The 15,729-nt window shown below is 46.4% G+C and overlaps 1 protein-coding gene across 1 annotated transcript in view; it reads left to right on the top strand.

Moving 5' to 3' along the window:
• The window catches only part of LOC137379705 (sortilin-like), a 163,162-nt gene that overhangs the window by 118,809 nt on the left and 28,624 nt on the right, over positions 1–15,729 (top strand). The window contains exon 12 of the mRNA XM_068050940.1: positions 3,621–3,727. Coding sequence (XP_067907041.1) covers positions 3,621–3,727 — 107 coding nt within the window. The remainder of the gene's footprint in view (positions 1–3,620; positions 3,728–15,729) is intronic.

Below are 15,729 nucleotides of genomic sequence, written 5' to 3' on the forward strand. Positions count from 1 at the left end.
GGAGTCCAGAATCAGGGGTCATAGTCTAAGGATATAGCGTAAACCTTTCAGGACTGAGATGAGGAGAAATGTCTTCACCCAGAGAGTGGTGAGACTGTGGAATTCGCTACCACAGAAAGCAGTTAAGGCCAAAACATTGTATGTTTTCAAGAAGGAGTTAGATATAGCTCTTGGGTCTAAAGGGATCAAAGGGTATGGGGCAAAAGCGGGAACAGGTTACTGAGTTGGATGATCAGCTATGATCATAATGAATGGCGGAGCAGGCTCGAAGAGCCGAATGGCCTGCTCCTATTTTCTATGTTTCTATGCTTCTATACAGGAAGAAATAATGGGGGCTTGTAAGAAAGTTACTGTAATAATCATGGGTGATTTTAATTTACATATAGATTAGATGAATCAGATTGGATGCTAAGAGGATGTCTCCCCTTATGGGAGAGACTAGAACTAGGGAACACAGTTTAAAAATTAGGGATCTCCCATTTAAAACTGAGATGAGGAGAAATTTTTTCTCTGAAGGTTTAGTTTCTGGAATTTTCTTTCCCAGAGAGCAGTGGAGGCAGAGTCATTGAATATTTTTAAGGCTGAGTTAGATTCTTGATTGACAAGGGAGTCAAAGGTTATAGCAGGAAAATAGGAAAGTGGAGTTGAGCCTGCAATCAGATCAGCCATGATCCTGTCCTAATTCATATGTATGTTTGTAAAGGTAGCCTGAAAGATGAGTTCCTAAGAGTGTATTCAGTGCAATTTCTTCGAGCAGTATGTTCTCGTGCCAACGAGGGAGCAGGTCATTCTGGTAATATGCAATGAGACAGAATTAATTACTGACCTGATAGTAAAGGATCCTCTGGGCAACAGTGATCATAACATGATAGAATTTCACATTCAATTTGAGAGTGAGAAGTGTGGGTCTAAGACTAGCGTTTTAAACTTAAATAAAGGCAATTACATGGGTATGAAGACAGAGCTGGCTAAAGTGAACTGGGAAATTAGGTTAAAACAGGGCTGTCCAACATACGGCCCGCGGGCCAGAATCTGGCCCACCAAAGAATTGCACCCAGCCTGTCAATCTTCCCGTGGCTCAGCTCTGATTGTCGGCTCCCTTGTACCTCAGGTGGGGGGTAGTGGGACCTGTGTCTGACAGGGGCTGCCCGAGTGGCATTAGCATTGGTTGGTGGAATGTGGTGCAGGCACCCTGGGATCAGCTGCCCCTGTTGCTTTCGCGCATTTCAGTAAATGTCATGTATCCTGCATGCTGGGCAGGTTCCCGCCTCCACTCACCCAAACTTAAATAAAACAAGCATGGAAATTATGGAGGTGTGGGAATGGCTGCTGCGGGGAGTACTGAGTGGGGATCAGGAAATGGGGAACACAGTGCAGGGAGACAGGAATAACACTGAGCAAGGAGCGGGGATATCACAGAGTAGGGAATGGGGAACACGGAGCAGGGAACACTGACCGGGGAGCAGGGAGTCGGGAATAACAGAGTGGGGAGCGGGGGTAACACAGAACAGGGAACATGGAGCGGGGAACACTGATCGGGAGCGGGGATCACTGAGCAGGGAGTGGGGAACACAGAGCAGGGAATAACATGGTGCAGGGAGTGGAGAACACAGAGTAGGGAGCTGGGATAACAGGGAGTGGGGAACCGTTCTTTGGGGAAATAACCAGCAACATGGATAAAAGGGAACCTGTAGATGTGTACTTGGATTTCCAAAAGGCATTTGATAAGGTGCCACATCAAAGGTTACTACACAAAATAAAGGTTCCTAGTGTAAAGGGTAACATTAGCTAACAAGCAACAGAGAGTAGGGATAAATGGGACATTTTTGGATTGGCAAGATGTGACTAGTGGCGTGCCACAGGGATCAGTGCTGGGGCATTAACTATGTGCAATCTACATCAATGACTTGGGTGAAGTGACTAAATGTATGGTTGCTAAATTCACAGCTGACACAAAGATATATAGCAAGGTGAGTTGTCAAGAGGAGGTAAAGAGTCTACAAAGGGACATAGATTGGCAGATGGAGTATAATGTGGGAAAATGTGAACTTGTCCACTTTGGCAGGAAGAATGGAAAAGCAGTATATTATTTAAATGGAGAGACTGCAGAACTCTATGGTACAGAGGGATCTGGGTGTCCTGGTACTTGAATCACAAAAAGTGAGCATACAGGTACAGCAAGTGATTAGGAAGGCAAATGGAATATTGTCGTTTATTGCAAGGGGAACAGAATATAAAAGGGAAGTTTTGTTACAGTTGTACAGGGCCTTAATGAGACCACATTTGGAGTACTATTTGCAGTTTTGGTCTCCTTACTTAAGAAAGGATAAATTGCATTAGAAGCAGTTCAGAGAAGGTTTACTTGACTGATTCCTAGGGTGAAAGGGTTATCTTATGAGGAAAGGTTGAACAGGTTGGGCCTGTTTAGAAGAATGAGAGGTGATCTGATGGAAACATGTAAGATCCTGAGGGGACTTGACAGGGTGGATGCTGAGAAGATGCTTCCATTAATGGGTGACAGTGGAACCCGGGACACAGTTTAAAAATACGGGGTTTCCCATTTAAGATGACGATGAGGAGAAACTTTTTTTCTCTGAGAGTTGTCAGTCTGTGGAATTCGCTTCCTCAGAGAGCAATAGAGGCTGGGTCGTGGAATATGGTCAAGGCTGCATTAGATAGATTTTGATAAACAAAGGAATCAAGTGTTATGGGGGCAGGCAGGAAAGTGGATTTGAGACCACATTCAGGTCAGACATGATCTTATCAAATGGTAGAGCGCAGGCTTGAGGGGCCAAATGGCCTACTCCTACTCTTAATTCTTATGTATCCGAAATATCAGGTGGCATGTGCTACAGTGTCCATATTTTCTAAACTGCACCACCCAAGGCCACGGAGCACACTTTGATCTGGCTCCCGGTACATACACAAGGCTCGGCTCAAGCTGCTGATTGTTAGTCCAGATACCAATGGCCCCTGTTGCTCAGACATTTTGGCTCCAGTGCCGTTTTCTCTTCAACCGAATTTCACAGGGAAACTGTGCACTATTCGGGGATTTGGAGGTGGGAGGGTGGAGCATCCGCACTGTGCCCACAAAGCACAATATCTGCATAAATTCAAGTCCTCAGTGAGTGCACCCCTTCTACTGGATGAAGACAGGGGATTGACATCCCTCCCACCAATACGGAGGCCTCATAGTATATCCTGCCCACTTTATTGACTGATCGAAGGTATCTGGGGGCCACGTGACTAATGATTTGAGCTAATACAGCCACTAATAGTTAGGGTGTTCATTCGGGGATGAATTTCATGAACCAGGGACTCACCCGGGACATTGTTTGCCTGGGGACACAGTACCTCATCTGGAAATTGTCTTTGGAAAATGGGCAGATATGGTCACTCTAGCAAGTATGCAGTGCCTGCTATATTGGAAAAGACTTTTACATAGGCATCCAACTTCTGTGCCAGAAACGGATGTTAATCCCTTTGCATATGCCAACTTGTTAGGGACTTATTAGTGTAATACTCTTGTCGTTATAAAATAGCCGATTCTCGCAACAAATCATAAACCACATCATAGAGGATCTACTAGTGTTTAATAATCTGTTTCAACATATTTGTAGATAACAACATTCAATCAGTGATTACATTTGACAATGGAGGAGAGTGGAAACCTTTGAAAAAGCCAGATAACAGTCACTGCGATGCAACAGCCAAGAATTCACCGACGGTCAGTCAAAAAGTTTGCTTACCGAAGAATCCTTTCTAGTAGTGCTTCACTGGGGTTTCAGTGGGGGTTTGTGACCAAGGAGTGGGGCTGCAATTGTTGCCGCTCGTCTTCTCTTCCAGCCTGACCGTGTAAAATCAGTACGTGTGACTCCCTGTGTGTAGCTACTTACAACCCATTGCCAAAAGACTGGACCAGATCCTGCAGTGCCTGGCTAACCCTGGCCTCTGCCCTCACTCACCTCAGCTCCGTAGTCACTGTGTCTCTACTGAGAACTGCCATGGTCCAATGCATAACTGCGACTTAGGACCATCAGGCACACACATGACTTGCCCACTAGGGCGGCTCACAGAGGATTCCCACACATTGCTAAGATGCAGCGCAGCACAGCACATTGTCAGCCAGGTGAAACTATTCCAAGGGCTGTACTTTTGACACCCCAGATATAGATGCTGTTTGATGCCATTTATCTTAATGTCTGACTCAGCCCAGAGAAAGGAGACAAAGTCCTTGAAGTGTGTGTGTGTTTACTTCCCTCTTGCTTCCCTTTAACTTTCTTCTTATGCTGTCCACCATTCCATGAATGAAAAGGGAGGAAGAATCCACAACAGGCTCCATTGAGCAGTGCAGGTGAATTCATTCTTTCTGATTTCTATTCCCTACCCATCCCCAGACCTGCTTCCATTTGCTGCCTTTGTATAAGTAGCAGTCTGATAGAACTGAGTGGCTTGCTAGGCCAAGAGTCAATCACATTGCTGTGAGTCTGGAGTCACATGTAGGAGAGACCAGGTAAGGACAGCAGATTTCCTTCCCTAAAGGACATTAGTGAACCAGATGGGTTTTTACGACAATAGACAATGGTTTCATGGTCATCATTAGACCAGCTTTCAATTTCAGATTTATTAATTGAATTCAAATTTCACCTTCTGATGTGGTGGGATTCAAACCTATGTTCCCAGAGAAATACCCTGGGTCTCTGGGTTATTAGTCCAGTGACAATACCACTACGCCACCGCCTCCCCCACCTTCCAAACCCGTGACCTCCACCACCTAGAAGGACAAGGTCAGCAAATGCATGGGAACACCATCACCTGCAAGTTCCCTTCCAAGCCACACACCATCCTGACTTGGAACTATATCACCATTCCTTCACTGTCGCTGGGTCAAAATCCTGGAACTCCCTTCCTAACAGCACTGTGGGTGTACCTACCCCAGGCGAACTGCAGCGGTTCAAGAAGGCGGCTCATCACCACCTTCTCAAGGGAAATTAGGGATGGACAATAAATGCTGGCCTAGCTTGTGACGCCCACATCCCATGAATGAATAAAAAAAAGTGCCCATTTCAAATTAGGAATGACCTGTATGCTGAATCACTAATGTGAGCTGGCTCCTTCCATTCTATGGTGCAGTATGTTGGTGCATTTGCAATCGATGCCTTCAGGCCTCTCAAAATAAATAGGACAACGTAATACGAGATTTGGCAAGCAATTCATTATTAAGCCACAGTCATTTGTTTTAGTTTTTAAGTCCACCCATTTTGATGTTCGCCACTCAAAAATAAGTATGGCTCCATACATTTAAATGGCTTTGCAATCTCTGTCACTTTTGCTGATCACCGTAAATATTACCCCGACCATTTCCTTGATGTTGACGGCTTTGATGCACAAATGACAGCAGGATCAAAAGACAGAATGCAACAATGCTCAACATTCCTACCTCATTTTCTCTTTTAGCCAGTTGGCTTTACACACTCTCCATTTCCTTTTCTCCCATATCTCAGTGAAAAATAATCACTTGTAATGGACTAATCATTTTTTTATTTCTCCTTCCTCCACTTTAAAATCTCAACAGTAATTGGGAATATTTAGAACTTTTAGCCACTGTTCATTGTTACAAATGTCTGTTGCTATGGTTGCAGTTCACTGAAGGAAAGCAGCATTATGAAAGCATTTTTTCATTTTCTCCAGAAAACTGAGACAGGTTAACAAATCGGTATGTCGAACATTCCTTGTTCCAGTCCTACTCAGGCCCCGCCCCAAACTATTTTTTCCGGTACATTGCTGACTGTATCGGTGCCGTTTCCTGCTCCCGCCCGGAACTACATCAACATCATCAACATTGCTTCTAATTTCCACCCTTCTCTCACCTTTACATGGTCCATCTCCGACACTTCCCTTCCCTTCCTCGACTTCTCTATCTTCATCTCTGGGGATAGGCTGTCTACTAATATTCATGATAAGCCCACTGACTCCCACAGCTACCTCGACTACACTTCTTCACACCCTGCCTCCTGTAAGGACTCCATTCCATTCTCCCAGTTTCTCCGTCTCCGACGCATCTGTTCTGATGATGCTACCTTCCATGACGGCGCTTCTCATATGTCTTCCTTTTTCCTCAACTGAGGATTCCCCCCCACTGTGGTTGACAGGGCCTTCAACCGTGTCCAGCCCATTTCCCATACCTCTACCCTCACCCATTCCCCTCCCTCCCAGAACCACAACAGGGTTCCCCTTGTCCTCACTTTCCACCCACCAGCCTCCAGATTCAAAGGATCATCCTCCGCCATTTCCACCACATCCAGTGTAATGCCACGACCAAACGCATTTTCCTCTCCCTTCCCCTGTCAGCATTCCGAAGGGATCGTTCCCTCCGTGACACCCTGGTCCACTCCTCCATTACCCCCACCACCTCGTCCCCTTCCCACGGCACCTTCCCCTGCAATCGCAGGAGGTGTAATACCTGCCATTTACCTCCTCTCTCCTCACTATCCAAGGCCCCAAACACTCCTTTCAGGTGAAGCAGTGATTTACTTGTGCTTCTTTCAATTTAGTATACTGTATTCGCTGCTCACAATGTGGTCTCTACATTGGGGAGACCAAATGCAGACTGGGTGACCACTTTGCAGAACACTTCCACTCAGTCCGTAAGCATGACCCCGAGCTTCCGGTTGCTGGCCATTTCAACAGCACCCCCCCATGCTTTCTTGCTCATATCTCTGTACTGGGATTGCTGCAGTGTTCCAGTGAACATCAACCCAAGCTCGAGGAACAGCACCTATTTACCGATTAGGCACACTACAGCCTGCCGGACTGAACATTGAGTTCAATAATTTCAGAGCATGACGGGCCCCCTTTTTTATTTTTAGTTATTTTTTATTTTTTATGTGTTTATTTTATTTTAGTTTGTTTAGTTTGTTTCTACTGTGCCTACCCACTTTTTTTTCATGCTTGTGCTTGGGCCAGGGCTCTTCATTTTACTGTCAATTGACACCCTCTCTGCTAACGCTTTGTCTTTCATCACACCATAAACATACCATTTGCCTTTGTTCCATGACCTTATGGTCAGTTATTCTCTGCGACCTTGTCCTATCAACACCTTTGCTTTGGTTATCTCTTGCCCCACCTCCGTTTTACTTGCTTAAAACCGTTTACATTTCTAATATTTGTCAGTTCTGATGAAGGGTCACTGACCTGAAAGGTTAACTCTGCTTCTCTGTCCACAGATGCTGCCAGACCTGCTGATTATTTCCAGCATCTCTTGTTTTTATTAACATATCAGTAGTTCCATTATAAACTGCAATTGCGAATCATCCTAGCACTGATGGAGCACAGTTTCTGTTTAAAGGACAAAATCTTTCATGTAGATGTTAATTTATGCACCCTTCCCAAGTTCACTAACAGTGCTCATCTATAGCCATCTTCATGATCAAATCTACACCTGGTCTATCTCTATTTACATAAAATTTGTTGAATATTAGCAGGAGCTAGGAAAAACAAGTGCATGATTCATCAATTAACGAGAGTACAGGGTGAGAACTGTTTTTTGAAAGTACTCCTGTACAGTTTATTTTAAAAGTTGCTTTGCTGATTATACAGCCTGATATCAATATTTTTTTTAAAAAACATAAACAAGCCCTGAACAAAATTTTGTGTTCAGCAAAAAATGTGTAGTATTTGAAATGCAACTGCATTTTATCACCAGGTAAATAAATCAGTTAAATTTGCCTCACTTGGTTTCCACATTTGTGTTCCTTTTGCTGCATATCCCAAAAAGGACAACAGTAGCCCGTTCAAGCTTCGTGTTACTCATTTTACCACACTATGCAATTTTGCATACTGCCCGAGAGCGACATTATCTGCAGAAATGGGGTCGGGTTCCATATGTACTCTGATGATACACGGTTGTCCTACTCCACCACCTTTCTCAACCCATCCACTGTCTCTGTACTGTCACATTGCCTGTCTGATGTCCAGTCCTGGATGAGCCCCAATTTCCTTCACTTCAACATTGGAAAGATGGAAGCCACAAAAGTAAAAGTCCATGGGATCCAAGGCAAAGTGGCAAGTTGGCTCCTAAATTGGCTCTGAGGCAGGAAGCAAAGGTTAACAGTCAGTGGCTGTTTTTATGACTGGAAGGCTGTTTCTTGTGGGGTTCTACAGGGCTCAGTATTAGGTCCCTTGCATTTTGTGGTATACATCTATGACTTGGACTTAAATCACTCGCCTGCACTGAGTTCAATCCTAAGTGACCTACAGTCATCTCAGATTGACCACCTGAGGGGTGGAGGGTTCAAAGGATGGAGGTGGAAGCAGCGATCTGTAGCTGCTCCCTTTGCAAACCTGGAGAAAAAGATCACACCTACTTTTATGGCGATCTGGGTACTGCCGGTCGGTGCCTTCAAAATGACCATCAAAGGGCTGAAATTTATGTTGTGGCGGAAGCCGTAAACCTTTGCAGTGGCGGCTCATGTAAATGACTGGGGTGGACCCCCCCCCCCGATGATGTGGAGTGGGTGAGCGATCTGTTCCTGGCAATGGTGTCAGGCACCACTGCGCAGGCATTGACACCATTTTTAAACGGCTTTGAGCTCTTCCATTTGATTTAAATCTATAAAGCTACAGTGTTCATAAAAATGAAATAAATTTATCTTGACCCTCTCTCACCATCCCCCTCCCCCAAAATAACCATGGAAATAAAAACTTACCCCCTGCCCCAGCAAAACACTTATCTTGTGCTCCCAACACTCCCCTCCCAAAGTTCAACTTTAAACATTACCCCTTCCCACCATCCCCTCAACCAATTGGATGAGTTTGACCTCGCTCCCCCACCTCACCCACACTGAGAAGCTTACCTGCTCCCCCTCCCCACCTGTGTTCCGCCACAGATCTTCGGACGGAAATCTGAAGGCGCGGGGGTGCCAGCCACTGGCACCAATATGGCACCAGAACGGACGGCAGGAGCGGGTGAGTGATTAATACCTTCATTTGCATTTTATAAAATATGTAAAAGCTGATCCCATCGCCGAGCGACGGGGGGGCTTCCATGAATTCTCGCTGCCGCCAGCAATATCGGGCTGGGTGTTTCTAGCGTTGAGGATCTGGTGGGCCTCTGCCGGAGGTATTTTCCAGCCGCCGCCACCTCAACCCACAACGTCGGGGGGGAGGGGGGGTTGCTGGAAAGTCCAGCCGAACATCAAGAGTTAATGGTTAAGGGAGTAAACCTGACAAAATCTGGAGGAGTCCTATTAGGCGGTTGGTGTTTCCCTCAAGTTAGCACCTTCCGGCAACTCCTGCAACCGAATAGGCCCCAGACATATAGGCTTTAGTCTTTCCTCTGGTCACCAGCCTACAAGGTCGAGAGGGAGATGCAGATGCTCGACAAGTCTGCACTTCCTAAAACCATGCCTAGGCTACTACTACATACTTGAATGTACGGGGTATGATGAAGATGTTTGGTCATGTGTTTGATAATGAAAAGGAAAGCTGTAGACTGCAGGACTAGACTGCCTAATCAGGTGGGAGGAACAGTGGCAAATCTGGAGGAAAGATGTGAGGAGATTTAAGAGTTCAATCTAGAGAAATGTGGGGTAATATATTTGGGAAAGGCTAACCAGGAAAGGAAATACGCAATAAATGGTAGAATACTGGTGTGGAGGAAGAAAGGGACCTTGGAGTGCATGTCCACAGATCCCTGAAGATGGCTGGACAGGTAGATAAGGTGGTCAAGAAGGCATACAGGATACCTGCCTTTATTAATTGAGGCATAGAATTTAAGAGCTGGCAGGTTATGCTGGAACTGTATGAAACACCAATTGGGCCACAGCTGGAGTACTGCATGCAGTTCTGGACAGTGCACTGTAGGAAAGATGTGAGGAGATTTAAGAGGATGTTGCCTGGACTGGAGAATTTTAGCTATGAGGAAAGATTGTTTAGGCTTGGGTTTTTTTCTTTGGAACAAAGGAGGATGAGGGGAGACCTAACTGAAGTGTGTAAAATTATGAGGGGTCCAGATAGAGTGGATAGGAAGGCTCTATTCCCTTTGATTGAGGAGTCCATAACCAGGGGGCACAAGTTTAGGGTAAGAGGTAGGCAGTTTAGAGGGCATTCGAGGGGAAATTTTTTTCACCCAAAAAGTGATGGTGATCTGGAGCTCACCACCTGAAAGGGTGGTCGAGACAGAAACCCTCATAACATTTAAAAAGTACGTGCATATGCACTTGAAGTTGTGTAGCTTACAAGGCTTCCGACCAAGAGCTGGAAAGTGAGACTCGGCTGGGTGGCTACTTGACGGCTAGTGTGGACACGATGGGCTGAATGGCCTCCTTCCATGCTGTAAATTTCTATGATTATATGATGCATTGTCTTTGTCCTCACTGCAAACTCCATTCTCTCGGCATCAATTCTATCCCGCTCATCAGCCACTATCTCGGGCTAAACCAAACTGTTTGCAGCCTTGGTGTCTTATTGTCCGCACACTGGGCTTCCAGTTCTATATTGTCGCCATCACAAAGATTGCATACTGCCACCTCTGTAACATAGTCAGTCTCTGCCCCTGCCTCAGCCCATCAGCTGCTCAAATTTTCATGCATGCCTTTATCAGTTTCATACTCAGAGATTCCATTCCTATCCTGCCTATCCTGCTATACACTACTCTCCATCAGCTTGAGCTCATCAACAACTTTGTGGCCCATATCTTAACCTGCATCACGTTCTGCTCACCAATCAGCTGGATTGTTTGTTGACCAGTATCGACTCCCAGTTCACCAATACCTCAAATTTAAAATTGGTCTCCTGTTGTTCATTTCCCTACTTATTCTTGCCTCTTCCTAAGTCATAAGCTCCTCCAGTCTTGAAACCCTCTGGAGAAGTCTACATTCCTCCAATTCTGGCTGGGCATCATCCACTCCTTTCTCCCACCATTGGTTTTTAGCTGTCTCAACACTAAGCTGTGGAAATCCCTGCATCAACCTCTCCGCCTCACCACCTGTTCTCATTTAAGACGTGCCTTAAAACCTGTGTCAATTTTTGTCTGCGCTCTGTGAAGTTCCTTAGGATGGTGTCCTATGTTTAAAGAAGTGAGACATTGACACATTGTTACTGTGTGGAGTGGATGTTTGGTGAGTGGAACTAGGATATGCGCAACAGAGTTTTTGATAAGCTGAAACTCATGGAGGTTGAAGTATGGGAGATGGGCCAGGATAGCATTTGGTATATATGAGTGAGAGGTATATTAAGCACAGTCTCATCTCAGTCTCATCTCCTGGTGTGCAGTCACATTCTTGTGAGACAATCTGTTAGTTTTTTTTATTCATGTGAGCATCACTAGCAAGGCCAGCATTTGTTGCCCATCCCTAATTGCCCTTGGGAAGGTGGCGGTGAGCCGTCTTCTTGAACTGCTGCAGTCCATCTGGTGCGAGTACTTCCACAGTGCAACTAGGGAGGGAGTTCCAGGATTTAATCCAGCAACAGTGAAGAAACAGAAGTGTAGTTCCAAGTCAGGATGGTGTGTAGCTTGGAGGGGAACTTACAGGTGGTGGTGTTCCCATGCATCTGTTGCCCTTAACTTTGTTGAGGACATGGGTTTGAAGGTGCTGTTGAACGAGTCTTGGTGAGTTGCTGCAGTTCATCTTGTAGATGGTACACACTGCTGCCATTGTGCATCAGTGGTAGAGGGAATGAATGTTGAAGGTGTTGGATGGGGTGCTGATCAAGCAGGCTGCTTTGTCCTGGATGGTGTCGAGCTTCTTGAGTGCTGTTGGAGCTGTACTCATCCAGGCAAGTGGAGAGTATTCCATCACACTCCTGACTTCTGCCTTGTAGATGGTGGACAGGCTTTGTCAAGAGGTGAGTTAATCATTTCAGAATTTCCAGTCTCATGTAGCCACAGTATTTATTTGGCTGGTCCAGTTCAGTTCACCTCCCAGGAAGTTGATAGTGAGGGATTCAGTGATGATAATGACATTGAACGTCAAGGGGAGATAGTTGGATTCTCTCTTGTTGGAGATGGTCATTGCCTGGCACTTGTGTGGAGCGAATGTTACTTGCCACTTATCAGCCCAAGCCTGGATATTGTTCAAGTCTTGCTGCATTTCTACATGGATTGCTTCAGTATCTGAGGAGTCGCGAATGGTGCTGAATGTTGTGCAATCATCAGCGAACATCCCTACTTTTGACCTTATGATGGAGGGAAGGTCGTTGATGAAGCAGCTGAAGGTGGTTGGGCCGAGGACACTACCCTGAGGAGCTCCTGCAGTGATGTTCTGGGACTGAGATGATTGACCTTCAACAACCACAACCATCTTCTTTTGTGCTAGATATGACTCCAACCAGTGGAGAGTTTACCCCGATTCCCATAGACTTCATTTTTGCCAGGGCTCCTTGATGCCATACTGGGTCAAATGCTGCCTCTCACCTTCCCTCTTGAGTTCAGCTCTTTTGTCCATCCTTGGACCTTGACTGTAATGATGTCAGAAGCCAAATTGTCCTGCGGAACCCAAACTGAGCATCATTGAGCAGGTTCTTGCTGTGTAAGTGATGCTTGATGAAACTGTCGACAACGCCTTCCAGCATTTTGTTTTTTTCCCCAAAAATATACTTTATTCATAAAATTTTGTAAAAAAAAACCTTAAACAGTTCAAAACAGCACCAAGTTGACATTCCAAAAAGTGCAAAAGAAATCAGTTTTCTTCAATACAGCAATGAGTTGCCTCACAACCCTTCCATTCCATATTACAAGCCATGTACATTTTACAGCAAACCCATATCTGGTGTATACAGCCCGAGGCGTTTCCCATGGGATCCAGCCCCTCGGTTCACTTTGGTGGGAGGACCTCACACAGTGGTCTTTCCCCATTGAGCCTTCGCAGCGGCTGCCCCAAGCTTTAGTGTGTCCCTCAGCACGTAGTCCTGGACCTTGGAATGTGCCAGTCTGCAACACTCGGTCGTTGACAGCTCTTTTTGCTGAAAGACCGGCAGGTATCGGGCAGACCAAAGAGCGTCTTTCACCGAATTGATGGTTCTCAGCAGCAGTTGATGTTTATCTCGGTGTACGTTCCTGGGAACAGCCCGTAGAGCACAGACTTCTGTGTTACAGAGCTGCTTGGGATGAACCTCGACAAAAACCACTGCATCTCTTTCCATACCTGCTTTGCAAAGACACATTCCAGAATGAGATGGGCAACTGTCTCTTACCCACCGCAGCCACCTCGAGGGCAGCGTGTGGAGGGGGCAAGACTCCGGGCGTGCCGGAAGGATCTGACGGGGAGGGCCCTTCTCACCACCTACGTCTTGGTGCTCATTTGAAAGTTTTGGTGATGAGGCATTCTGCCAAATGACTTTGGCAGTCTGCTCGGGGAACCATCCGACCGGATCCACCATCTCCTTTGCCCGTAGGGCCTTGAGGACATTCCGTGCAGACCACTGCCTGATGGATTGGTGGTCAAAGGTGTTTTCCAGCAGAAACTTTCCCACGAAGGATAGGTGGTATGGCACGGTCCAACTGGATGGAGCGTTCCGCGGCAATGTGACCAGGCCTATCCTTCGCAACACTGGGGACAGATAAAACCTCAGCACGTAGTGACACTTGGTGTTTGCGTACTGGGGTCTACACACAGCTTGATGCAGCTGCACATGAAAGTGGTCATCAGGATGAGGGCGATGTTGGGTACATTTTTACCGCCCTTAGCCAAAGATTTGAACATCGTGTCCCTCCGGACCCGGTCCATTTTTGAACTCCAGATAAAGCCAATGGCTCGGGTGACTGCCACGGTGCAGGAGTGGGGTATGGGCCAGACTTGCGCCACATACAGCAACAACGTGAGCGCCTCGCACCTGGTGACCAGGTTCTTACCCACAATGGAGTGAGATCGCTCCTCCCACATGCTCAGTTTATTGTGTACCCTGGCTACTCGCTCTTTCCGGGTTTTGGCGCACGCCCCGGCCCTTCCGAACCAGGTAGTCTGACCTGACGGTGAAGGGGACAAAGGATTGGTTGGCCCAGTTCCCAAAGTACATGGCCTCACTCTTGCTGTGGTTAACTTTGGCTCCCGAGGCCAGTCGCAGATGCTCATCAGTCTGCAAACTGACAGCGGATCCGGGCAGAAGACGGCGATGTCATCCATGTACAGCGAGACTTTTACCTGAGTGCCTCACACTGCTTGGGATAGTTGCCCCTCTTATGCCCGCATCCTTCCTAATGGCAAAAGGTTCAATAAAGCAAACAAACAAGACAGGGGAGAGAGGACAGCCCTGTCTGACTCCAGATTGGATCGAGAAACTTTCTGATTCCCACCCATTGATTGAGACTGCGCTACTGATATTTGTGTAGAGCAGTTTGATCCAATTGCAGATTCCCTCCCAAACCCCATTTTGGAAAGCACGTCCATCATGTAGGTGTGCGATATTCTGTCAAAAGCCTTCTCCTGGTCCAAGCTGATGAGGCAGGTGTCCAGCCTCCTGTCCTGTACATAGGCGATCGTATCCCTGAGTAGTGCGAGACTATCAGAAATCTTCCTGCCGGGTACAGTACAGGTCTGGTCAGGGTGAATCACCAACTCCAGAGCAGACGTGACCCAACTGGCAATGACTTTTGACAGAATCTTGTAGTCAACATTAAGCAGTGAGATGGGCCGCCAATTTCTGATTTCCGCCCTCTCCCTCTTCCGCTTGTAGATCCTCATGGATTCTGACATGCTACTGGCCAGAAGCATACTCTTGTATACTTACATAAAAGCAAAATACTGCGGATGCTGGAAATCTGAAACAAAAACAAGAAATGCTGGAATCACTCAGCAGGTCTGGCAGCATCTGTGGAAAGAGAAGCAGAGTTAACGTTTTGGGTCAGTGACCCTTCTTCGGAACTGACAAATATTAGAAAAGTCACAGATTATAAGCAAGTGAGGTGGGGGTGGGGCAAGAGATAACAAAGGAGAAGGTGCAGATTGGACCAGGCCACATAGCTGACCAAAAGGTCACGGAGCAAAGGCAAACAATATGTTAATGGTGTGTTGAAAGACAAAGCATTAGTACAGATTAGGTGTGAATACACTGAATATTGAACAGCAGCAAGTGCAAACCTGAAAAACAACCTGAAAAAAACAGTGGGTGAGCAAACTGAACAAACTAAGATGAAATGAAATAAATGCAAAAAAAGATTGTAAAAAATGTAAAAAAGAATGTTAAAAAAAAGGAAGAAAAAATAACTAAAAATGAAAGTAAAATGGGGAGCTGTCATGCTCTGAAATTATTGAACTCAATGTTCAGTCCGGCAGGCTGTTTGTGTGCCTAATCGGTAGATGAGATGCTGTTCCTCGAGCTTGCGTTGATGTTCACTGGAACACTGCAGCAATCCCAGGACAGAGATGTGAGCATGAGAGCAGGGGGGAGTGTTGAAATGGCAAGTAACTGGAAGCTCAGGGTCCTGCTTGCGGACTGAGCGGAGATGTTCCGCAAAGCGGTCACCCAGTCTGCGCTTGGTCTCCCCAATGTAGAGGAGACCACACTGTGAGCAGCGAATACAGTATACTACATTGAAAGAAGTACAAGTAAATCGCTGCTTCACCTGAAAGGAGTGTTTGGGGCCTGGGATAGTGAGGAGAGAGGAGGTAAATGGGCAGGTATTACACCTCCTGCAATTGCAGGGGAAGGTGCCCTGGGACGGGGACGAGGTGTTGGGGTTAATGGAGGAGTGGACCAGGGTGTCGCGGAGGGAACGATCCCTTCGGAATG

Source organism: Heterodontus francisci, chromosome 18, assembly GCF_036365525.1.
Source record: "Heterodontus francisci isolate sHetFra1 chromosome 18, sHetFra1.hap1, whole genome shotgun sequence".
Lineage (NCBI taxonomy): Eukaryota > Metazoa > Chordata > Chondrichthyes > Heterodontiformes > Heterodontidae > Heterodontus > Heterodontus francisci.